The 26162-nt window shown below is 47.1% G+C and overlaps 1 protein-coding gene and 1 long non-coding RNA gene across 2 annotated transcripts in view; one reads left to right on the top strand and one right to left on the bottom strand.

Moving 5' to 3' along the window:
* The window catches only part of ANTXR2 (ANTXR cell adhesion molecule 2), a 79512-nt gene extending 60689 nt beyond the window's left edge, over positions 1-18823 (bottom strand). Inside the window, exons 1-7 of the mRNA XM_066318240.1 lie at positions 18600-18823; positions 18082-18153; positions 15580-15651; positions 9841-9922; positions 8746-8853; positions 8574-8642; positions 7671-7751 (exon numbers count right to left, since the gene is read on the bottom strand). Of these exons, the coding sequence (XP_066174337.1) occupies positions 7671-7751; positions 8574-8642; positions 8746-8853; positions 9841-9922; positions 15580-15651; positions 18082-18153; positions 18600-18727 (612 nt within the window). The 5' untranslated portion in view covers positions 18728-18823. The remainder of the gene's footprint in view (positions 1-7670; positions 7752-8573; positions 8643-8745; positions 8854-9840; positions 9923-15579; positions 15652-18081; positions 18154-18599) is intronic.
* Positions 18824-19655: 832 nt separating this feature from the next.
* LOC136360729 (uncharacterized) lies at positions 19656-22041 on the top strand. The gene is made up of 2 exons (XR_010743503.1): positions 19656-19970; positions 21820-22041. It is a non-coding gene; the product is annotated as an uncharacterized lncRNA (long non-coding RNA).
* Positions 22042-26162: the final 4121 nt, after the last annotated feature.

Genomic DNA, 26162 nt, shown 5'->3' with positions numbered 1-26162 from the left:
AGAAGCCCAGATCAGAGCTGTGGAAAGCTGTCCCAGCCTACAGAATGCTGCTCTTGAGTGAGACCATTCTCTGGTGAGTTAATGCCTGCTGGAGCCCCATCACACCTCAGGGCTGTGGAACTCCACAGAGGAATGGATGATGAAGGCAGCGCTGTACTGGTGCCTGCTTAGCTGTGTCCAGCTGAGTTCACCCAGGTGCTTTGTTTAGTTCCTAAAAGTATTCTGATTCATTCCTTCCAATTGGCTGAATCAGGACTGGGCTTACTCTGTATCTCCATGTGGGTTTGTTTTTCTATGAGTCACTTAGAAATATTACTGGCAGCTTGCTTCCTTTTTTTCTTTTTAACTCAAAACTTTTTTTTCCACTACTGCTAAGACAGTAAAAAGGAAAGAGAAGTAAAGCAAGAGGTGTTTAAATTGGTTTGCTGGACTCACCAGTTTTGTTCTAGAGAATGAAACGCTGACTGTGCATCGAGCAGGATTTTTTGAGCTGAATTCAATGACTCTTATGGCATGTAAAGTCAGCATGTGCGAAATCAATGTGATGAAGAATTTAAGGTGTATGTAGGCTGGCATTGTTACAGGTTTCTCATTCATGAGCTGTTGCTTTTTAACATAAATAGGACTTGTGCCCCCTAATAGTGTGGCAGAATTAGGTTTTAACAAAAAAAATCTGGAGAAGGTTACAAGATGAAATAAATTTAAGTAGAGCTCTTGATTTCTGTGATTACACCCAAGAAATCTTAATCAGACTTTTTAAGTTAGAAACACCTTCACAGCCCACCTTAGGCTCTGGACAGGCCAGCCCACCTATATAGCAATTAATGTTTGAACTCCCTGAAATTAACTGTTTCCAAAGTGAAGCCTTTCATTCTTCCTAGTGTTGGTTTCACATCACTTGCCTCTGCTGTGTTCAAGCAAGCTCTGTCATTTATTTCCCCAGTGCCGACCTGTGCAGAAAGGCACAAGGCACCTCGCACTAGACGGAAGGCAATCAACTCAGAGTGGCTTGGAATGAAACACATGCTTTTCAAGGAAATACCATTTTGGTGCTTCTCTTCCACAAAGTTAGCGCAGGAACTGCAGCAGTTAATATCTAATGGGTCCTACCTTTCTCTGCTGCCAAACATCTGTGCTCATGACTACACCTCACTGCCAAGCCTGGCCTGCTCCCTGATGCTGCTCAGCAGTGCCATGAACAAAGAGCAAGGGGAAGAGGAAGGCTGCTACCCTGTCCCCTATCTAAATGAAAGAAATCTCTGGGACATATGGTCTTGCATAAAATCACCACCCAAGAGAAGTCTGGTGCGGCGTTAGGTTAGTGAGAATATTCTAATTACACCAAGGCTGAGCAGCACCTCATTGGCAGCCACCGAGGAAAGCAAATGGAGATGACAAAACTGCAGGTCATGAGATGCGTATTCTAACAGCATCGGAACCTTTACCCCCCAATTACTAAAAACAACCCTAAAACCATTACTTACCAACTAATGTAACTAGGAATCAAGACAAACTGTCACTTTCTATAACAGGAAAAAAAGTTGTTTGGACTATTTTTTTTTTTTTTTTCTAATTAGTAAGAAAAATCTGGCTCAAAGAAACTTCTTACTGAGGAGTCGCTGGATTTCATTTGGACCTGTGAGTGCTTCCTTTGGAGGGAGTTGTCCAAGCATCCCTTATGTAAGAGAGCTGCCAGCCGTGCAGGGCTGGCTGACAAGTCCCATCCCAATCACAGGGCGCAGGCACGCTCACTCTAACCAGAGTCGTGTCAGTGCCGGTGCTGGCTTATCAAGCTCATTGTGCTCCAGGAGAACATTATACGGTTTGTAATATGTCAGAGAATGTCAAATTGAGGGCTGCACAGCAGTGAAGGGTAGAGCAGAAAGCATTCTATTCCAGGCCATTGATTCCCTTTAACAACTACACGTAGTAATTCCCAAAACTATCTCCTCAGTCTCAATCACATGGAAAACATAGCGCAGCATTAGTTCTGAACCTTGCACCCAGTGCAGCTTGAAGATTAGACCATCCAAGGGGATTAAATAAGATGACTGATTTAATCAGAATAATTCTTTTAATGATAACGTGCTGCATTTCTCCTCCCTCCACCTCCTTAAAGGTCTAATAGTTTGCTTCCTGGATTCCCAGTGCATAAACCGACCATATCTTCTTCCTACAGGAAATGATCCAATTAAGTTGACATATAATTGATAATGAACCATTTAAGCTGATTTTGGCCCTGAAAAATCTTAACCACGTCCAGTCAGCTGGCTGACCCCCCTTCATCTGCGGTGGAGGGACAGCACTTAGGGAGGGAGCAGACTGAGCATACTGCCCAGGGAAGTGCAGGGAGACAGCCTAGCTCGAGGGAGCTGCACAGGCTGGACAGCAGTAGGGATTACTTGAAAATCATGTAGTCCCTGATTGCCGCTCAGTACCCAAGTTGCAGCCTGGCCCAAGACAGCTTGTTGGTCAGGGTTTGGAAGTGGAGCTTGGTAGACAATCACGTTAGAGACACGGAAGCAGCATTCTCTGGTGTCTAACATCGGAGCACCACTGTGGGGTGAGGAAGTTTCCCACCCTCCTCAAACACACATTCTGTTGCCTTACAGCAGGTACCAGTGAGAGATGCTGTTGTACTCATGTGGGTTTGGTAATTCACCCTCCCCCAGTGCCAAAGACATGTCAGCCTGAAGAAGTGCTGCTGACAACACAGCTGGAAAAGAAGACATCAGATTCATGGAGAGAGGCTTGAGCACATCTTTGGGAAGCCAGTGCGGTAAGTTTTATAAACATAAAGGCTAAAATTGTTCCTCACATGAATACCTCTTGCCTACCCCAACAAAACTGACTGCCTCTCACTAGACTTGGGCTTTGTCCCTGCTTGGGCACCAACTGGCTGTCCAACATGGTTTGGGGGCTTCCCTCCCTGCTGACTTTGTGTTAGTACAACAAAACAGGGACAGATCTGCTCATCACCAAGTCTTGTCAGCAGCCTCTCCCCTCTCTGTGCTGAGCACTGGGGCACAGGCATGGTGACAGTGAGAGTCACCACGCTTCAGATGAGAAGTGACTCCGTGAGGTTCCGGCAGCGCTGAGCGTGCTGCTGCCATGCATGGTTTGTGCAGCAGCTCCCTGCGGGTCCCGCTGTGCTGGCTGTCACCAAGCCATGTAATTCCAAAGCAGCGATGCACTGCCAGGCACAGAGAGTGACACAGGAACCATCCAGCTGACATGGAAACCCCCAGGATATTCAATAGATACCCTTCACTGGTGTCCAAATGGATCGGAATGCCAGAGGGATTTTGCTGACTGCTCTTTGCAACAGGAGCAGACTTCCCACCATCACCTGGAGTTTTACTGGAGAGAATCTATACTTTTATGTGGGCCTGATATTTCTAGGTATGAGAGACTTTAGCCTGCTAGCAGCTGCTGATTTTTTCCCAAGGAAAAATTTCTCAAGAAAACTTCTTCTCAAAACAATCTTGGCAAACAACTATCCTTTCTCAAAACAATCTTTCTCCAGGTGGTGTTTTGCTGTTTCTCTAGTTTAACTAATGGGATTAGAGAGGTGTCATTGCTATTCACCAATCATGTTAAGTCTGTATTGGAACACCTTATAAAAGGAAGTAAGAATAAGACAATAAAGCCTTTTTTTCTATGCTCTTTGCCTTCTGAAATATTTAGTCTCTCATCTTTCTTTCATGTCCTACAACGACACTTTTACAGCAGAGAATTTAGATTTTTATAGCACTCCCAGCTTGTATTCCTTTAGCCAGAGTTGGACAGTGGGTGAACCTAGGATTTTTTACAGACCTTGTGTGCTTTTAATCCTTTGTTTGGCCTCACTGGTCCTGGGTGCATTCCTTGGATGGGTCTAAGTCAGTCCATGTCAGCCTGGGAGTCTGCACCCTGCAAACCCTGATGCCTCCTCTCCCCTGGTCACTCTTTCACCAGGAGGCAGATCCTCGAGTATCCCAGCTTGCAACTTCTCCTGGACAAACTGACAGCTTCATGCCAAAGCATAGGGTTTTTCCCCAGAAGGCTCAGCCAACTTGGAGAGAATTTTGCTTCAATTTACAATGCTCTGGGTGGTGCAACTACTCAGTTCACATGACTTGATCTGGGATTATGTCCATTATGTTTAACATGGGTTTCCCATGTAAAATGAACAAAAAACCCTGAGTACCTGTAAAATGAACAAGAGGAAGGTGATTATACTAATTCTATTTCTAATCCTTTCCAGGTAGAATTTTAAAGAAATTTTGTAACACTGAAAGACAAAACAACTCTAGGCTGACCTTTTTTTTAACTGACTACTTCCTCTAAAGTTCTGCATGTATCAGTTCTTGTAATCTTATCTGGTAAGTCTTTGTGGTGGTTCCTAAGGGAAAAAAATATATTTTAACTTTCTGTATTAAGTGCTGTCAACTTACTTTAGTATAAAAATGTGTTTGTCTACTTAGAGCTGCCATACACTCTAATAATGTTACTTGAGTTCCCTTAATGTAACTTTTCAAAGTACCAGCCTTGTCCAATTCTGCCTACAGAGACAACCAGACAACTTTCACTCACAAATCAGCAAGACTTAAGTTTAATTAAGGGTTTCATTTTCTTATCTAGTACTGATCTGCTGCATGGTGACAGAAACTGTGCCCTCCCAAAGCCTTCAGCCTGTCCTGGCTCACTCACACAGCTACACTCTGTGTAATAATCAGCCAAATCCCATCAGTAACTGTTCCTGAGAATGCAGTGACTTGCCTTCAGCATTTCACTTTTAAACTTTTGAGTTTTGCTCAGATTTATTCACCCTGACAATGCTGTTTAGTTTTGACCTTGTAAGCTACCTATGAGCAATGCTGGCAGAGCAGGAAACTTTGCAAAGCAACTCCCACTTCACAGGTCTGCAGAGACTTTTAGAATTGGTAGTAGATGTTATTCAGCAGAAACACAACAGAATGGAGGTGCTTCAACACTTCTCACTTCCTTAAGATTTTATCAGATCTAATGTCAAAATGTGGCACAAGCTCTCCAGCATTTAAGCCAAGGTTACTTTAGATATTCATCTCAACTGCCTTGAATGTTAATCCCTGGTCATGATTAAACAGACAATGTGTATCTGTCCAGAGAAAATAAACTGGAAGAGTTGCTTATACTGAAAGCAACTGCAGGAGCAGGTACTACAGATAGTCTACATTTGTAAGTGTTTAAAAAAACAAAGTGATGAGTTTTAGTACAGACTAAGTGCTGGGCTCTCCTGAATACAGTACAAATATAACAGGACAGCAAACAATAGTCTCAAACCTGGAGAGATCAATGCAGCAGAGGCTCTTGCATCACCTACTCAGCTGTTCCGGGTTATAATTTTGCTTAGGGGTTTTAATTGCTGGGTTGCTACCACTTCTGAAGACAATGTTTTTTCTGAACAGAAATTGTTCAACAACATTCACAGAGGGCTTCACAACTGCACCTTTGACTCTATTTTGAGCAATACTACTGCACATTTGTCACCTATCTCCTTTTCACCTGGCACAAAATTAGCTTTCCCCTTTAGATGAGTGCCTCTCAGTCTGTATTCTCTTGCTAAATTACAAACCAAAATGAATTTATAATAGTGACTAAAAAGGAAAACCAACTATTTCATGTTCAATTAGATCTACTTATCAGTGCTATAATGTTATGAGAATGAATTGTCACAACCACTCCAAACCCTGCAAAGAAAACTGAGTATTAACTGCAACATACCAAAATATCCTGTTAATACTGCCACCACACATGCACTACAAAAAAATCCTCCCCCGCCCACAAAATCCAAACCAACCAGAAACCCTACTATGGATACTCCACACTCTGTGGTCAAGGCCAAGTGTTGACATGTCCAGTGGCTGGGCTGTAAAAAAACCCTGAACCAACTCAGGAGATCAGTCTGATGAAGCAGACCTTGCATGTAAGCTGTAGAACAGTACATCAGTTTGCTTTTCCTGTCACTGCTAAGCTCTTACCTTTAAACAAGGCGCTGCCATTCCGTGTGTCTGTCCTGTTCTACAGCTATGTTATGCCCAGATCTGGGATTTTTACAGCCAGGTTTTTTGTAAGTATCAGAAGAAGCTGGATTGAGGCTTGTGCAAACACCATTTGGCATATCTTATCAGAAAAGCTTCCCTCCCTGCTACACAGAAGTGAAGTGCTTTTAGGTTCCTGGTAGGCTGGCACTGCTAATAGCCAGAGACCACCTTGGCTGGGAATGCAGCTAATGGGGCACCCTATGGCTTATGCTAACCTTCCATGTGTTTGAATGGCTGACTCTTGCAGCTGAGCTCCTCAGAAGTGTCAAGCGACTGTACTTCTGCTGCTTTCTCAAAGGATCAGAGGAGTGCAGAGACCAGACCCCTCAGAAGGTGCCCATCTGCAGGTCAGTGACTCTCGCTGCAGGGGAAACACTGAATGGGAATGCTTTACTCCTCTAGACCAAACATACTTATTTGCAAAGCAGTATCCTTGGAAACATAACATCATCAGCTGGGGTTAAACGTTCAGCTCTTATAAAAAAGCCCAGCACTGGCACTGGGATCATTTGCACTGGCAGCATAGCTGAATCCTCTAAGTCCTTCAAATGGCACAGAATGAGATTTTAAATAGTCAAGGTTTTAAGGCAGTACCACGTGGGCTGCACTGTCTTTTCAGGAGAATAAATGACAATGCATCAAAAGATTGATTACCTTTCTTTAGAGAGCATAGGGAAGATTATGGAACTACATTTCTTTTAAGTAACGAGGAAAAGAAGTTGTTGCATTATGGCATTCTCAAAAACCACAGTGCGCAAGGGAAGTGATAAAGTCATGACTCTGTAGTATCCTGTATGTGAGTAGTATCCTATTGTTATTTAAAAAAAGAAAAGGGAAATGAATGATAGTGGGCTCTCTCTCAGAAAAATGACTTCATTATTGCTTTTGACTTCTGCCAGTAAGCCTGTTTGCACTGTGCTGCCCATATGCAGCAGCAGCACTGTTAACCTTGCATAAAAGACATGGTCTTCAGTCTAAAATGAGACAAATATATTTTGTGTCCACAACCACAGGTGTCTTAACACACAGCTGCAACAGTGTCAAGCCACTGATCACAACCAAAATACTTCCTTTTGATCACTTCCTGCAAACCACAGTAATCAGCTGAATGGCTTCATCTCACCAACCAGAATTTCTCATCCCATACTGAAAACTGGAACTGAGTCCTACCACCTATTGGAGTAACAAGTGGTTAAGGTCATGGATTTAAAATGCTTCTCTCTGTGTGTAAAGATTTGGGTAATTCCTAAATTGCACTTATTCCTCAGGTTTTAAGCAGTTGTTCTCAAGTCTCCCAGAGTAACAGTCTCCATTTTTCCAGGCTAAATCCAAAGCAGTCATTTATCAGAGCATCCCCCAAACTTCCCACATGAACTCTCCTCTCCTTGTGAGGAGTCCTCAAATTCTACATGAGGTCAGAGCATGAATAACTGCAGGAGGTGCAAGCAGTGCTGATTTACAGAACTGCATCTCTAAAGTAATGCAGAGGGAACTTCATCTGCTGCAATTCCTGCCTTAGGAACCAGTTCTGCCTAGAAGAGGAAGTGGAACTGGGGAGTATGCTCTAACACAGAGGAAATATAAAACTTATTGCCTGGTACTCACAGAATTGATTATCCCTTTAAGTGCTTGGAATCCTCCAGTGACAGGGAAGACTTGCTCTTTCACATCAGCAATTCTTTCCAGCTTTGGAGAAAAAATGCATGCAAACACATGAATCATCTGGCAAACTGAATTCCACACACTGCTTTACACCCTTAAAATTTAAATGGATGTCTAAAAGCAACCCTCATCAACTCTGTGAAGAGAAGGAAACTTTAGCACTCTCTGACATCTAAGAGTTTTCTGAACTGGAGGACTTCCCACAGCCGACTGCAACTAACAAAATGGTGGCTAGTCATCACAGCAAGCATCACACAGAAGAAACCTTTCAGGGCCTGTATCTTGGCAGTGATTTTGTATCTTTGTCCAGAATTGCCTTCCTTGTTTGCTCTCCCTTTCACTAAAAACCCTTTATCTGCATCTTCTGCAGGAAGGAGCCTTTCATGTGCCTCTCCATTGGAGCCACTTTGACTGAACAGGAGTAGCTACAGCCTTCACTGGGACACAGCACCTCTGGAACAGTTTTCAATGAAGGACATGAATCCTGTGTTCTTTTCCTCATCCCAAGGCTGTTACATATACACTGCTTGAATCTTGTCTACAGCTTGTCTGTTCACGTGATCAGTACCCTGACCTGGTTGCCATTCCAGCGAGAGGGGCTTGCCTGCACCCTCTCGTTGGCAGCTCCCAGTTAACAAGGGGATTTCCAACAAGTCTCCTTGGCAGTGAGCACAACACCCACACATTCTATTTATGTCTACATACACATCTGAGTGTTTCCTGAGCCAGAGAAGACATTACACTGCCTAATGCAAGTAAAGTTCCGTACTACTTAACATTAACTCTGTAAAACTCGGGGTTGAGGTACTGCCTAGCACTCTAAAATAGTAACGTTCTTATTCTTACCTGTTCTTGTTCAAAATCCTGGACGCCAACACAGTAAACTCTTGCTCCCAGCTCTCTGGATTTCCTTGCCTGTGGCACCATAGAACAGAGAAATAAGCATTTATTTTTTTTAATTCAACAGGAAGCACCCAAACTCTGCAAAGCATGACATGTATTGCCAGCTTGTGCTCACCTCCTTCTCTGCGTACAAGGGAATCTGACCATCCAGCTTGCCATCAGTCAGTGCAATGATGATACTAGAGAACCGGGAGGCTCCTTGCTTCGCAATTTGCACATTGGCCTGAAAACAACAAAATAAATTATCCACCTTAAAACTACACCCAAACTTTTAACCGTGATGCATCTTCTAAGCATCTAATACAACATCTGAAATAACAGCCTCATCCTCAAATATCTCTCTCATGACAATCCTCTGCCTCACTTGAACTCACTGCTAGCAAGGAAACCCCTCATCAGCCCTTTCCAGCCACCACTGAGCCCATCTTCAAAGCACTCGGGTCAGTGACCCAACAGCCCTTGCCAACACACAGCTCTTCCAGCACAGACCTCTTCAAATCCACCATTAAGATTTCTGGATTTCCTTCGCTACACCCCAGATTTGAAACGCAGTCAGTAGGTTCCAAGATATTAAAAAAATGGCTTTAAACTATTTTTTCTTTCAAACAGCAACAAATTCCCTTTGCCCAGCTTTTCAGTGTGCAGATCATGGTTATAAACATGGCTCTATAGTCACAGGGAAAAGAACTGATTTGTCTGTAACAGTGAAAGCTTAGATCCTCACCTTCAGGGCCAGGGCTTTCATAAAAACTGCCTTATTTGAACAAAGAAAAATACAAGCAGCTGGGAGCTCCATAATTAGGACAGTCCAAAATGAAGAGCATTAGTCTCACAAACACTGCTCTGTGTGGTAAACTGTCCCCAAGGAGAGCACTCTGGAAGGCACCACAAGCCCCACAGCCCTGCCGAGTTGCTGTGACTATTTACCACATCATTGGGATGCTGGCTGAGCTCTGAGATCCATGACACAGACCCATGCTCTGTGAGAAGGAGCAAGTCAGAGAAATTTCATATAGCAAATTGCTGTGATGGCTAATCATCTTCTGCATGGGATTTGCAGAGTGTCTGGGCAACCCTGGGATCACTCAGGCAACCAGAAAGATTTAAGCCTAACAGACTGAGGTGTACAGTCAATCTCTTCATGTTTGGTTGTTACCCAAAGGGTGAGAACAGAGGATGTGCTGATTGCAAGAAGATGTGTAAAACCTACCTGTTTTAGTCCTTCATGTATGTATGTCTCACCTGCTGGTATCACCTCCTCCAGATCCTTTAGACCTTTCTTGATTTTCTCTCTGTGAACAAAAAAGAGGTAAGAGACTGTTGTTGTGACCTGGAGTGTGGAAGGCATGTAAATTATCAACTGAAAGAAAGTATTTGTCCTTAAGGAGAGCTGCAATGGGAAGCTGTAAATTAGAGCCTTCAGCTGGGGTCCCACGTGAAGGCAGACTGTATATTCATGACAGAACTGGTGCTGTGGGAACAGGTATTTCAGACCTATCTAACACAATATGCCTCAGCGAGTCAAAAAGCTGGAATCAAGGAATATGTTCAGGAGCAGCAAATATTGCAAAGAGGGGGCAAAGCCTCAACATTACACAGCCCAGTGGAAATTCCATTGCGTTAGGTCTATTTTGCTACTTTTAACCAACTTGGCTGCCAATCACACTGCAATCAAAGAAGAAATCCCCTACAACAGCAGTTCTATTTCAGCAGAAACCTCCCAGACCAATATGCAGGAATTTAATCACATAAAATTGAACTTCAATAATTAAAACCTTTGCCCTGAAGAAAATATCAACAGGCAAATGCAGAATTTGCAAGACATCTTTTGTACCCATGAGAAAAGAGAAGGATTTGAGGATAGTTTTAAAATTTTGACTGTCGTAACTTTTTGTGTGACCTTTCATAAGACATCCCATACAGGTCCACAGCTCACCTCGATTTAACAGAATACATTTGCACCATGATTTTTCACGAGCAGTACAGCAGATCCACCTGCAAGGTGCTCACTAACTATGAGCTGAAAAGGGGAGAAGTTGACAGACCACACCACAGGAATTATTTCCAGTGAAATCAGCACTTGTGGGGGGAAACAAAGCCAGACAGACTACTGAAAGAATCAAATCCAAAGGGTCTTCATTCTTCTGCAAACAGTTTCAGCCAAGTCCGTGGAAAATCATGCTAGGAAAAGATAGGGAAAAACTAAGAAGGGGCAAAATTTGGGCCAGAATATATAGAACACTGTAACAAATCTAGGTGAGAAAGAGGAACCCAGCAAGGGTGAGGAGATGGAGGGAAAATACATTGCAGGATGCGTGAAAGCTTTCCTTAGGCCAGACCAAATGAGAAAGAATGCATATGCCACACTGCCTGAATGCCACCCACTCGTCATTTGTTCCACGGATGGGCTTCCTCTATGTTTAGCAGCTCTGTTCCAAAGTACAATCCATAGCTGGAATAAGCTCCCCATCACAGGATCCACTGATACAATCAGAGAGGGGAGGGAGCAAAAGAGATATGTGGCATTGAATGTATGGAAGGGAACAAGTTATGCAAGATAATACAATCTGTTTGATCCAAATATTTTACATTCAGCATCTATAGAAACAACTTGCAAGTGATTATGTACGAACACAGATTATAAACCACAGAGTTGGTGCTTGCCAGAAATGAGTGGCAGCACATCACAGGCGTTAGAGCTCTGCTGCCAAGAAACAAGCAGCAACTCAAGTCCCAGTTTTCTGAAACAGATTTCATTTTGCAAAAATAGCTTTTGTACAATCGGTTCAGTTTTATTTATCTGCAATGTCTTGTGACCCGGTCGCACAGCAAACTCTTGTGTTGCCAGGCCTCTGCCTACAAGGGGTTCCAGGAAAATCTTTGGCAGCATGAGCTTTCTTTAGCTGCAATTAATCAGGCACCATCTCTTGCCCTCAAGCCACAGCTTCATTAGACAGACCTAGCCAGATGTGAACTAGATCTCTGCATTCTCCAAGCTGGTCAAGTGCAAGCAGATCCTGGCCTGGATGTCAGAAGGTCAGCGTGGATTGCAGGACTCAGGGCCCCAAAACCAGCAGGAGAGGTGGGCTCCATCACTCTAAAACTCACCCCTGGCTGGTTTGAAGGCTGGGCATGGGAACTTGTGCCTGCCTGCACTGTCCTGATAATGAGACTCAGCAGAGTCAACCAACCATGGCACTCAGGACCCCCATTCCTGTTCTTCAGTGCTCTCACAACTTCCCTTTCTCTAGTTTCTGTAAGGCTGTTTGGTAAGCCACAGAAATCTCCAGGGAAGTTCTGGTTGTATAACTCATCTGTACTGTGACAGCAGAGCCCTCAGCCTGGGTGCCTGGACATCCCACAGCACAGCTTGGGAACACTAACAAAGCCCGAGGGCCACTGGCTTTGTGGTGCGAGTCAGAAAAGGGAGGGAGGTGAAAGAGGCAAAACAGAATCAGCAACTTGCAGCCTGTCTGTGTTTGGGCTGAATAAGTGCAAATTTAATATCTTTTACCCACTCAGCATATGTGCTGCAGCCCATTTCTGTGTTTTAGCACAGGCACAACTAATTTTTAATAGCTACCCCATCTGTTCTCTCTCTAAGCTGTGTAACTGCCTCAGACAGCTCTTCCAGCAGCAGCCAGGCAAACACAGCTGTTAATATCCATGCAGATTCCAGAATGGGTGTTCTTAGCTCCTCTGAGTGGGGGACAGTATTCTCTATGTCTTTTCCATGTTACATTCCACTTACTGAAATGCTGGAATCTTGAATTATCTCAATGTGATGAGCATATGAGCACTGGCAGGAGATGGTAGCTCTCACTGAGCATGTATTTATGGTGAGAAATGAGGCTGTGCTGCAAGGCAATGGGCTCGTCTCTAACAAATGAAGGCAAATAAAACAGGTACTTGGGGTTTGTTGCTAGGAAGGATGTACAGTAAACAGGAAAACACACACATGTCAGTGAAACCAAGAGGGGGAGTGTTCTTTGACGAAAAGAGGGCTGGCTCCATCTCTGATAAGGCAAGCTGTCGTACTGGTGAAAGGAAACCCTGCACAAGCCTCCTCAGATGCATCATTCAGAGGAGGCTCATGCCTTCTAGACCTCTTAAATACTACGAAGGGTTGATTCAGTTATAGTAATTACTCTGCTTCAAACTTGAGCCTCCTGCATGGGCTCCAGATGAAAACCACATCAGTGGCCAACTCTGCCGTTCTTGATAGACCCAGCAGAACGCGCTCTCTGCAGATGAGTCTGTTTTGGCAAGCTGCCTTGGACACAAGCACAGCTCACGTGACCGAGGCCCCAACTGCGTCCACGTCTTGCACATCCCTGTGAAACCAGGAGCAGTCAGTGCACCACTGGATTGGCGACAAGGACGGTACGGTTGGTCATGTACCAGGTACTCAAGCATCCTGATTTTCCACCTTCACTAACACAATCTCTCTTTATCTCCAGCAGGAGTTTCACCCAGGCAGAGGTAGCAGGGCTTGTCCTGGCCTCTGGCACCGGTCAGTGCTGCCAAAGCAAGTTCACAGAAACCTGGACTGCGTCTGGACAAAAGGGAACCATGCCAGCTGGATGGTATTCCTGAGGGTATCCACTGTCCCAAACCACTTGTTTTCCAACAGTGGAAAGCCTCAAAGATGAGTGCACCAGTATTTGTTTACCACTTATTGCACAGTTTCCAGCTCAACTTCACAAATGTGTGTGTTTCAAATGAGCTTTAACTGATATGAGAAGGCTTTTCCACCTGGGTGCTGTCATTACTCTATGGATTTATTATAGCACTGTGTGTAGTGTGAGTAACAATGACTTCTCTTTACAGAGTTAGTCACAGCACTGCTCACACTCACAAAATACTTGGGAATTTGGGGGCTTCAGCGCTATGCTATGGCCCTCTTTATATCCACAGCTTTATTGTGCAGTAAACCCAGCAAGAACTTTGTACCATCAGAAGCCTAAGGCTTTCCAAACAAAAAATTCTGCCCTACTTTGATCTAACTGCTGCGAAGAAATTGTGGTTTCCTGACATCTGGGAATTAGCAAGTAAGCCAGGACAAAAACATGCCTGCAAGTCCAAAATGCATGTAACAAACCAAGGCCATAATATCCCAAAATCCCCCTCACAAACAGCCATCCCCAGAACTGCAGTGTGCTTATCCTTGTCTTCTGTTGGGAACAATGGGGGGCAGACAGTCTCAGTATTTTTCCTCTGTTCATTAATATTTAAAATGACAGCTGCTCCAACTGTATCTATCTGTCCTTACCTATGTACATATGGCCACAGTCAGAAGTCTCCTTCTCCCTTCTCCTTGTAATTCCCCCTGAACAAGAAGGGTGGCACTTTGCTTCCCCTGACACACTTGCAAGAGCATCAGCCAACCGTGAACTAGAGCCAAGTCCCGCAGGGGAACCCACTAGAACTGCAGAGGTTCTTCCTGTGCTTTACACGAGGCTTCTGACACAAACACGATTCTGTCCATGGCTCCAAATGTGCCAGAGACAGGCGATGAAAAAGGCACTTGTGTCCCCGTGGCCGGGTTCCAGCATCTTGCCCAGCATTTCAAGTGGTCTGTGTGCTATCAGTGCTGATAAGGAACAGGCCACTGACAGCCTATTGAAATGGAGAGAAAGGACCTCATTGACTTCAGCAGGCCTCAGAACAGGCTCAAGTGTCCTCTCCTGACCCCTCTCAAGCCATCTGGAAAAATGGCTTATAAGATTGTCTCTGCCCACAGACAGCAGATCCAATATCCCAATCCGGATGAGGGGAAGTGGCCGTTTTCAAGTCAGACCACTTTCTAAATGCTAGAACAGGAGGGGCTCAGAACTGAGTTTTAAGACATCTCAGATGTCAGCTACATTTCTGGTAGCAGGACACGTGCTTGTTGCCAGTGGCAGGTCTTTTTAGGAAGTCTTGTACTTGCTGTTACGTACTGTTTAAAACAAACAAACCCACAGCAGAACTAACCAACTACAGCACACCACATTTTGCACTGACCCTACTATTGGGAGCAGAAAGGATGGACCACCTCACTTCCACCGTGCTGGAGGTCTACAGAGTGATTCCTAAATGATTTATCCACATGTTCAAAACCCAGAAGGTTGTGCACTGCGGTAGCTTCTGGACAGAAGGGAAAGAGCAGAGGTCGTGTTGGTTTTGAAAAGGCTGAGAGGACACAGAAGGACTCTGACAGCAGTGCCACTGTCCTCTGCTGAGAGCACTCATTCCACATGATCATTTCCCAATTTCCATGAGCTCAGTAACTGTTTTTGCAAGTCTCTTGTCTACCTGCTTCTCCTTCTGTTTCCTCCCACCCATCCTTAACCTATCCTATCTGCAAATCCTCACTTGCTTTAGAAATCAGAATGAGCAGCCTTGAATTCCAAAACCTTCAAAACCATCCACTGAAAGTTCAGGCACACCTGTACATCACCAGGTGTCAGAAAGATCTCACACCCTTCAAGTGGCATCAACCCCACTGTCTAAAACAGGCTATGAAGTCCAGAATAGGAAATACAAACCAAAATACCTACCTTATGTGAGAATATAAGAAACATTTCTTTACCATTTTATGCTTTTCCTAGACATGAAAAAATCCTGATAACCGTTCTATGGACACTGCTTTACAAAGGTAAATGGGAGAATAATTCTTGAGCTGTGCCAAGGGAGATGAAGAGCCACACAGAGATGAAAACATTACTGTTTGTTTTTCTGCAAAGCAGTGGCAGAGTTAACATCAGGGATTTGTTTCCCATCATTCTCCTCCTTCCTTTAAGGTTATCCTGGGATTTGGTCACAAAATTAAATCAGCTCTGTGGGGAAGCTTCATGACTGGCCACCACTTAGAGGTATCAGCTGTTGTTCCATACTTGTCACTGCTCCTCTGATTCAGTAAGGGCAGAGGGAGGGAGGAAGAGAATTAAAAAAGCAGAGCACTAACCTGTCTCCAGTCAGCGGCATAATGACATGTGCCTGGGTGGAAAACACGATAAACGACAGTCTCATCTTGGGGCTTTAGAGAAGGGAAAGAAGGCAAAAGCACATTTCAGAGAAACATAGAGATGCACAGCATTTCATTCACTTATTCAAGTCTCATTCACACAATCTTTATCCTCCAGCTTTCTGGGAATGTACTTTTGAACTACGAACCCAAAATGAGAGGAGTTAAAGCATTTTTGCCCATCTTCTCCTCAGCCAGATGCTCAAGGACCAGAGCAGCAGAATTATTACTCTCTCTCACATGACCAGTCTCCAGTCATGTGGCCACCCCATGCACAGAAGGTAACACACATCCTTTGGAATTGTCAGGGCCACTGGTATAACACCAAGGCAGGGACACCACTTGGTTCCCTCTTGCTCCTGTGGGTACTAACCAGTCACACTTCCCATCTTTGAAACTAACCCCATCAATTTCCCCTTTTCTTTCAGGATGACACAATGTCTATTTCCAACTCTGCTTTTTGTTTATCAAACCCTCCCGGTCACAGAAGCAGTGCCTACTGACTGTCTCAGCCCCAAACAAGCAGTATGCAGGGTCTTCCAGAGAGAGACTGGGTTGTTTCTTTGACTAGAGAGTTGTGAGACTTGAAAACTTCTTCCCTAAAAGCATCCAGCGAAATGACATGGTAAAAAGCAATGCTGTATAAATTGATTTTATCAAGGAATTCAATCTTTTTTTTTTTAATTTATTTTTAAGAAGGTCACCTGTCTCTTTGCACAAGTTTACAGGGAATCATATCTAATTAGCAGTGGAAAACACTTAGCAGTTGCCTGATGCTCTGGAGGCCCAGAACAGGAATTTTCCCAAGGTAAGTTGTAACACCTCTCCTTCATGATTTTAAATTTTATTCATCACAATTTTAACATATTCACTAACTTTGTGATTTATTGTATATGAATACTAGCATTAATTAATCAGGTTACAGTTAGTAACCCTTGAAAAGCTGAATGACCATATGTTTTCAATTCACTGACGTCTATGATGCAACTTAAAATTATTGACATCAAGGGAATATAAGTACTGCAAGTCTGCACAGAACTGCACAGACCTTGGATTTAAGATCCAAGCTTGCAGCCTATCCATACTGGCTCTTCATACCAAAATCTGAGAGGCTCTAAATTAAACCAGAATTGAAACCACAGGATTATCACCCTTTTGAGCCGCCAAACAAAACCAAGTATACTTTCAATCCCAACCACTGGTAAGTGCATCACTGCCTACCAATTGCCATGAGACTTTCCTGCTGGAGACACACCCCCACATGCAACACCCTCCAAGTTATGTTTCAGCCAGCTTCCCTTCAGGATCCCCACAGAACCTTTCTCTGCACAAGCCAGCCCGTTCCATGCCTCCTCTGTGAGCACTCACTGGGATGGGAAAGCAGCCAGACCTCCCCACAGCTGTTGCAAGAGGGAGTGTCACTTGGCTGGAGAAGATGCTGAACTGAAAGATGTCCACTGAAATCTTTCCACCCTCTCGGGGCGGGGGGAAATGTTTTACCACTTACCCAAAGAAGGCCTGCTTTGCTATCAGTCAGGCTCTTTTTCTTTGTTTTGGTGTTTTTTTTTTTTTTTCCCCTGTTATTCTAGAGTTTTCAGAACAACTTTCAAAAGTTTCTGTCGCCCCCTGGACAGAAGTTTTACAGAAGTTTATAGAAGATTTTCTTTTCACAAGCTGAAAATAAGCAATATTTAATTATAAAAGCCTAACTGTATTCTTTTCTTAACAAGCCAGGATTACAACTGCATTCTGTGCTTGGTTTTCCTTAGCAAAACCTACCACACCATCTCTTCCTTTGTGTGGTGGGGGATTACTTCAGTTTATTCTGGATTTTGTTGCAGGGTTTTTTAAAGCAAAGCACTGCAATCCTCAGCTGTTTGTACAGAGCACTCAGCCAGGATTTACAGCAGCTATTTCAAGAGGAGCTGGACTTGCCCGACAACACTGCTGATAGTAACAAAGTTGATTATATTTAAGTACCACAAATGCACTGTTGCATGGCATGGGCTTCCTCTGTGTTTGAGCTTTAACATTGCTCTCTTCCTTTTGACCTGCACTATATATTTACACGTATGTTTACGTGTGTTCAAGACTGCTTCTTTATATAGATCTCCAAACACAGAATTTGAGCAGTACTCCATCAGAAATGAGACTCGCGGTATATCAAAAAACAAGTTTGAAAAAAAAATCAAATCGTGTCTGACAGTCATTTAAGAGATTAAGTATTTAAAGACACATATTGTCACCCTTTTGCTGAGCTCCAAGAGCAAGAAAATAAAGTTTCCAAAATATTCCAGCAATTTGTGTCCTAGAAGTCAAACTTTTAATGTGTTTGTGGAACACATCCCATCTTGCAAAAGACCCGGGGGGGGGGGTGTAGTGTTTAACACAGCCCAGAATTACTCCAGCATCACCTCGGGTGTCACAAGCAGCACCACGCACCTCACAAATCTTTCTGTCAGCTGATGTACAAAATTAAATATCTCTTGCCAGTTCGTCGCCACGCTCCCAGACCTAGAAGGGAAAACCAGAGCACATCAGCGGCCCGATCTGGGGTGTCACTGCGGGGAGAAAGTGACAATATTCTCCGTTCCAGACATCTCTCGGTACCGCCCGCTCTGGCTGCTGAGTTTGCGGCCCGGGCCCCGCTCCCCCTGGCCCTGGGGGCAACCGCGGCCGCCGAAGTTGCCCACAAAAGCCGTGCCGCCGCGGCGGGGCGGACAGCAAACCCCGCCGCCGCTCTCGCTTCCAACACCTCCGGCCGCAAACGCGCCCCCGGCGGGAGAACTTCCCGCGGCCCCTCTCCGCGTCCCCTCGGGAGGATCCCCGAACTTCCCCTCTCCGAGCGCTCCCCCTCACAGGCCGCCCTCAGCCCCACGCGGCGCCCGAACAAAAAGCGGCGCCGCCGCCCCGATCCCCGATGGCGGCGATTCCCCCGCCGCCTCTCCCCGCCCGCTTACTTGTCCAGCACGAAGTACATATCGAAGGCTCCGTGGCACGACGGCTCTCCCGCAGCCGGCGCGGCGCCGGCGGGCGGCGGCAGCAGCAGCGGCGGCAGCAGCAGCAGCAAGGGCACGGCCCCGGCCATGGAGGCTCCGGGCGGCGAAGAGCGCAGGCGAGCGCTGCCGTTCTGCCTCTCGCCGAAGTGGCCGCCCCTCGCCGCCGCCGCCGCGGCTGGCCCGGCCCGGCACGGCCCTCCCCTCCCTCCTTCCCTCCCTCCCGCCCGGCCCGGCACGGCCCTCCCCTCCCTCCTTCCCTCCCTCCCGCCCGGCCCGGCACGGCCCTCCCCTCCCTCCTTCCCTCCCTCCTGCCCGGCCCGGCACGGCCCTCCCCTCCCTCCTTCCCTCCTTCCCTCCCTCCCGCCCGGCCCGGCACGGCCCTCCCCTCCCTCCCTCTCTCCCTCCCTCCCGCCCGGCCCGGCACGGCCCTCCCCTCCCTCCCTCTCTCCCTCCCTCCCGCCCGGCACGGCACGGCCCTCCCCTCTCTCCTTCTCTCCCTCCCGCCCGGCACGGCACGGCCCTCCCCTCCCTCTCTCCCTCCTGCCCGGCACGGCACGGCCCTCCCCTCTCTCCCTTCCCTCCCCTCTCTCCCTCCCTCCCTCCTGCCCGGCCCGGCCCGGCACGGCACGGCCCTCCCCTCCCTCCCTCCCCTCCCCTCTCTCCCTCCCTCCTGCCCGGCACGGCCCGGCCCGGCACGGCACGGCCCTCCCCTCCCTCCCTCCCTCCCTCCTGCCCGGCCCGGCCCGGCCCGGCACGGCCCTCCCCTCCCTCCCCGCGGCGAGGCTGGGGCCAGGGCTCGCACCGCCCCCGCCCGCCCGGCCCGTGCGGCATCCTGCCGTCCAGGAGAGGATATTCCACGCCAGGAGCGTGTCCGTGCTGCTGCCCGCAATAAACTGGATGTTGGAGGGGCTTTGGGGATCGCACGAAACAAAACACTACAGAACTGTGGTTTTGAAACAAACAAAAAAGCCCCGTCCTGACAGTGATTACGTGTCTCTCACAGGCTGTGGAAGGTGAATCAAACTGCAGAAAGGTTGTTGCTCGTCCCTCCGCAGGAGGAGATGGGGAAGTCAGGGTCGTCCTGCTGGAGAGTTTTTCTTTCGTCGCACTTCATCCTTGTTCGTGCTGTCTCTGGATTCTTCGCTGTAGCCACAGTGCTCTGACCTGGCACATCTGTGTTACAGTGCCTTCTCCATGCAGATCCCAACGCCAAGCCAAGCCTCCCTATGATGCAAGTTGGAAACTTAAAGCCCGTGGACCAGCAGTGAATAATGTCAGCCAGAGATCTGGCTCACGAAGTTCTTAATGCTTTTGATTGAGCAAGGTCAGAGGGTAAGCAAGCGATGTTTTGCAGTTCCCGTGGATTCACAAAACACGGGAGATTAAGGACGGAGCAGCCTGGGCTTTGCCAAAGACCCAGCCGAAAGAAAGGCCATGCAAGGCGTGCGAGATGATAGAGGAAGCTTGCTGAGCTTCCCAAAACCAGCTGCACTCCAGCTTTCCAAGCTGCACGAGTCCACCCCAAGCCCCAGGAGCTTGCGTTGCCTGGGAATATGTGTCATGTTATCCAGATGTTGGAAATCTTGCTTCAAGCACATGTGACCCAGTGTGTTTGGAACAAGCCTCCACTACCAGTTCATGCTTTACTTGTTTCCAAGTATGTGAATTCCTCTTTTAGCCTGTGGTTTCTGCTGAAGAAGCAGATAAATCCTGGCTATTTTGCTGGAATGGCTGGATGAGAGGGAGCTAGGCACATAGGAAGTACGGAGCAGTGGCTCATGGCTGTTTGGCTTCATTCACACTGGGACTGGAGCCTCCTTTCCTGGTTCTCAGAACTCATTTGCTGATGCTTGGCTCTCTCCCCACCCTCTTCCAGCACCACAGTGCTGCATAAACTTTGGCTCAGGGTGCGCAGCCCCATCAGGACAGGCATTTCTCCCTGTGTGCACACAAACCCTCAGGAAAGCAGCCTCTCCTGAGCTGGTATCTTCACGATATCCGAGGAGCCAGATGGGGCATCAGCGGCTTGCCAATGCCAAAACAAAGACCATATTGCAGCAGCAGGAGGGGACCTTGGCTCTTGCCTGCACAGCAAGGGACCCAGGCCAGCTACAGACCTCTGCCCCAACCCCAGCTGAGTCTCCTGCTGCCTCTGGGTGTTAGTTCTGCATCTGGAGCAGGCACAGCTTGCCCTCACTCCCCATCTCACCCGTCTGGAATCAAGGTCACTGGCATGAGGAGCTCCTTTACACTGGCTTCATGTGCCTGGAGGCTGGGACAGCAAGGAAACCAAGGAGAAACCGCCCTCAGTCATTTAAAACAGAACTCTTAAAAAAATACAGCTTCAAAGTAACCCAGCTCTAGAAGCAGAAGTTTTCACGTGGATGGCCAATGTGCAAATGAATGCAAGTTCACTGCCAAGGTTTAGTGCAGAGAAAGTAGTAAACAGAAGAGCTTACAGCACCTTTGGGGTTATACAGTTCCCTTCTTCATCTCAAGCACTTGCAGATGACTTCCCCACACGTTGTCCCTTAACATCCACCCACTTCCACATTTTTGGCCCAGGCTGGTTGGGAAGACCTCAGGCAAACGGTGCTAAAGTGATCTCATTGTATCTGGGGAGTGAGCAGTTGGTAGGAAAAGTCATCCTTGGAGTAACCTGGCTGTCAGCCTGGCCCTGCCCGTGGGTCCCCAGGAATGCTGCAGCAGAAAGGTTGTGTCTGGGGGGGAAATCCTTTAGTACTGTGGTGAGATGGCCTCAGGACTGGAGCCAAACAGTGGCTTGGTGGCCACACAGGCTGCCTCTTGCATAGTCTACAAAGGGTCAGGAGGGCTTTGTTGCTTGATAAATCCAGTTCAGGTCCAGGATACTTCTGCCCAACAGCTGTAAGCCAGCCTGCTTTCTTCAGGATGCTCAGTGATTGTCAACATTTGGAAAAATGAAACTTGGGTGTGTCTCTGTGTGCAGCTGCAATGCTGATAAATTAAATCTCCTTTCTGACTCAGGTCTGGGATTGCCCTTCTGCCAAATCATCCAGGAGCAGCATGGAACAGGACAGCTCCACAGCACTGGCACCAGCCAGCACTTCCTGAGCTGTGCAAACCCAAGGATAGGTGATGATGATGGGAAGCCCTGAGCCAGGGCAGCTCACAGGCAAATATTTTTCTTCTCGCCTCACAGGATATGAACCACACATGGAAGTCTCATGCTTTGTGCAAGGAAAGAGAAACCAGAGGGACTCCAGTAGTTATACAACATACAGGAGCTGTTTGAGAGCTACCTCCTGAAGGATTAGTTACAAATCCTTGTTCCCTTTACAGCTGTAGCCTTGTGTCTGTGTGCATCCCGTAAAGCAGTGTAGAAATGAATAAATAAAAAGGACAGCATTAAGTAACACAGGAACTCTCGTGTCCATGTGGTATTGCCTGCATCATCCAGATGGAAAGTATCTGTCTAGACAAATCTGGGAATTATGCAAGCTCAGAATTCCTGAATAGGTCTTCCTTTCCAACATCATGAAATATTTGCAATACCCACTGAAAACATGCACAGAAATACGGTGGGGAAGGAAACCCTTCAATTCCAACAGCCAGGAGACCTAAATTCTAGCGGTATGTTGGATGAGGGAAGGTATAAATGCGGGAATATGGAGCAATGTCCCTGCACACTGACTCGTTCCTGAGGATCCAGGATCATCCCTGCTGCTCACTCCTGTCTCAGCAGAAGTGGAGCAGGCTCTGTTGAGGTTCTTGTGATTCTCTGCTGCCTGATGCCCTGGACAAAATGCAAAGCTGCTTGTTTCTACTTTTCCAGGGCTGTTTGTTTCCACAGTGCTCAGACAAGCAGAAGGAATGAAAACAAAGAGGGAAAGATGGGCTGTCCCAGTGCAAACCGCAACAGCATAAAAATAAATCACTCTTGGCCTGGGAGACAAAATAAAAAAGCAGGACAGAAAACATGGAAATCCCACTCTGGCCCGTGAGCTGCTGCTGGCTCTGAGCAACGCCCAGGATCACTGGGGCTGGGAGTTCAGCACAACTCTAGAGTTCTAGTGACCCTTTTTGGTATTCTTGGGAAACAACGGCCCGGCCAGAGGCAACAGAGGAATGGAGCAGTCAGGAACTCTCCCTGCAGAGCAGTGCAACCCAGGGAAAGAATGACACAATTCTCAGTAGTATATGGAGAAAAAAAAATTTTTAAAAAGCACGGATAGTGATCCGGGAGTCATCCAGTTTGTGACAGTTTTATCACTGACTCCAGGGGGACAGGTTCGAACCTTCCGAGGGTGCATCCAAACAGAAATGTCACTTGTGTTCACTTTGGGGTCACACTGGAGGAAAAGGGGCTGACATTTATCCATCTGGCTTGGCCCCTTCAGTGCTGCCAGGGAGAGCAAGAGAGAGCATTGTGTCAATTCTGTCCTCCCAGGCCTAGGAGAGAAAGAATAAAGAGCAATTGGGAGGCTGAGCGATGAAACAACTGCTTCTACTACTGTTTAGGGGCAATGAGGGCAATATTTATGCAGGGCCAGCATGCTGCAGCAGGACATCATGCCTGAGCCACCACTGGATCAGCAGCCCGAAAAGCAGATGTGCCAATTTCCTGTCCTTGATGATGATGGGCCCTAATTACGCCAGAGCTGTGGCGATGTCCTTTCTTGTGTATGACCCCTAATTTGGTTTCATGAAGCCGTCTGTGCCAGGTTCTTCCGGCTGCAAGGCTGGGGCGAGTGACAGTCACAGAGAGCCATGTGCTCTGTGTGCCCAAACACCTGGTCCATGCTTTGGACAAACAAAATTCAACTGGGAACAAACAAAATTCAGGCAACTCACTGCTGGGATTTGGGTCAGTTGCTTGGCTTGCTTTATGTCTTGCAGGTTATCGTGCTTGCTGAAAAGGAGACCTGTGCTGGGGGGGACATTCCAAGGCAGGTGTAGGCACTCAGCAGAGACCAGCACTTAAGAAAGGCTGTTCACTTACAGGGGGGTGAATTTTGGAATTGGGGGAGAAAACAATTTTCCGCTTTGTTTTTTCACTAGGGAGATTCCTTTGCTGGTATTGCTGCTGGTGCTTTTTTCAACTTTTCACTATTCCTTTCCATGGTTTTTGCCAATTTATTTAGGGTTCTGTTCCCCATTTTTCCTCTTTTTCTTTCCCCCTCATAATTTGAGGAGTTCCCCAGTTTTGAAGATTTTTTTCAGCAGAAAAAATTATTTAGTTTCTGTATTTAAACAGAGGCTTTTTTAAGTTTGGGAGAAGCTTTTGGAACTTTTGGAGGGTTTTTTCATCTTTTTTCTTGTGTGACATTTTGAGGAAGCTTCTTTAGAAAATTTTTTTTCTTCCCTTCTTTTCCCCAGGAGCTCTTTCTGGAATTAGACGTTTGTCTTTTCGTGTAGATCCTGCTTTGCATGTGTGGGGTCACTGCTCCTGATTGCTCCTGAGCCCAGCTGCACCCCCCAGGAGCTGTTTGTTGTTCCGAGATTGTGGGATTTTGATTATTGTATTAGCAGCTCCCATCTGTGGGATCCCCTGGGGATAACCTGGACTTGCTGCTGCTGCTGCTGGGAGAGGATGGTGCTTGGGAATTTGGCACAGAGGTGGTGTGGAAGTTTGCAGGGCAGTGAGAGGTGGAGGTACTGCTCCCAGGACATCAGGGATGCACAGCAGGCTCTTGGTGGCCACATGGTACCTGCTTTTTCCTGTGCCTGGTGGAGCAGGTGCTGTCTTGAGGAAGATGTGGTGCTGGCACAGGTGGGACTGGGGTCCAGCTTGTGGGAGCCTGCTGGAGAAAAGAGCTGGAGAAGAAGGGTTTGGGACTGTGTAGCACCAAGAGGAGAAGGTGGAGAGATGCCAGACTTTTGGTGGAGCTTCTGCAGTGACCTGCCTGCAGATAAGAGCCAGGGCACATGGGAACAGGGCTGGCTGGAGGTGGTGCTGCCATGAAAGGGGATGGAGGCTCCATAGTGGGGCTGGGCAGCAGCTTGTGCCAGCTGGAAGCTGGAGAAGGGGGTCTAACCTTACTTTTTGTAGCAAGTGAGGGAAGGAGCACTGTGGAGTGAGGCTCTAGGTACTGGGCATGCAGAGTGGGGAGGACTGGAGAGCCCTTGGGAGGCGTCAAAGCTCCAAGGAATGCTTGAGCAGGTCCCTGTGGCATGGCCAGTGTGGGAAGAGCAGAACTTCCAACTGTCCCTGCTGGTCCAGGGTGCAATGTGGACACAGGGGTGGATGGATCTGGGATTACTGCCAGAAGGATTGCCCTCTGTGGGTGCAGAGCTCTTCAGGGGCAGGCTGGCTGCATGCTTGAGGATGGGAGAGGTGTGCAGCAAGGGTGTAGGGGAACTTTGTCACCACACAGCTAGAGCTGAGCACTGGGGCAGGACAGCCACAGTGGCGTGATTGAGATCACCATCACAGAATATTCTGAGTTGGAAGGGACCCATGAGGATCACTGAGTCCAGTTCTTGAGTAAATGGCCCATTTAGGGATGGAACCCACAACACTGGGATTTTAAGCACCAGGCTCTCAAGAACTGAGCTCATTTGGAGTCAGTTCACTTTGGGGTTTTTAGGCCTGACTAGATCTTTGATCTAGTCTTGGTGTTGGCTACGCTTTGAGCAGGAAGCAAAACTATCCGAGGTACTTTCCAGCCTGGTTGGGTGATTTTCTTTCTTGCCTACAGCCTCTGCACTCGGCAGAGAACAACACCATTCCACTGGCCTGTGTAATTTCAGGTTAGTGAAGATTTGTACACCAAGCTCTGGCTAGACCATCTAGAGGATGTGCTTGGGGAAACATCACATTCAGAAGGTAGGATGGGATTTTTATTGAAGTCAGCTCCTGGTTGTACTGCAGTCAGACCACAGGGGCAGGAAGGGTGCGTGTGGGTGTGTTTGCTGGCTGACTCACTGCCCTGCCTGGTTATTCACCAGCCAAATCCCACCGGTGACTTGGCATACGTCAGCCGTGCCCTGTTTGTGTGAGCTGCTCCCCTAGCTGCCTGGATGACAAGGTTCTGATCATCAGTGTGACTGTGCTGGCCTTAAAACAGGAGTGAAACAGCTGGGATGTGTTTTATCTGACTGGTGTTTACATCTGTGTGACTCTGAATTACCTTTTTCTCAATTTCTCCACATGTAAAAAGTTGAACTTTATATATATACACTCGTGTCCTGTTGTCTGTCATCTGATGTTTTATCCTTTTTTCTTCTTCCTATGTCTGGGCAGTTAAGATGGGTAGAGGTGGAGCAGTGTTGACTGGATTGCAGGCTCCATTTTCTGCAGTGCTATTGGCAGAGCAACAAACACTGCAGGGGCAGGAGGGGTCGTGTCCCTTCCCCAGGGACAAGCTGGTGAAGCAGCTTGGCAGGGACTTTGTATGTTTTCATGGATCAGCTTAGTGGGGTGTAGAAGGTGGTGTGCTTGGCATTGCTTTTGGGGAGCAGTTAGAGTTGCCACACGATAATAGCCACAGGAAGAGAGCTGGGGTACTAAACTGTCATCCCCCATGGGGCACTATTTCCATG

Source organism: Sylvia atricapilla, chromosome 4 (assembly GCF_009819655.1).
Source record: "Sylvia atricapilla isolate bSylAtr1 chromosome 4, bSylAtr1.pri, whole genome shotgun sequence".
In the NCBI taxonomy this organism is placed as follows: Eukaryota; Metazoa; Chordata; class Aves; order Passeriformes; family Sylviidae; genus Sylvia; species Sylvia atricapilla.
Note: the sequence above shows the minus strand (reverse complement) of the source record. Positions and strands in the feature narration are given on the sequence as shown.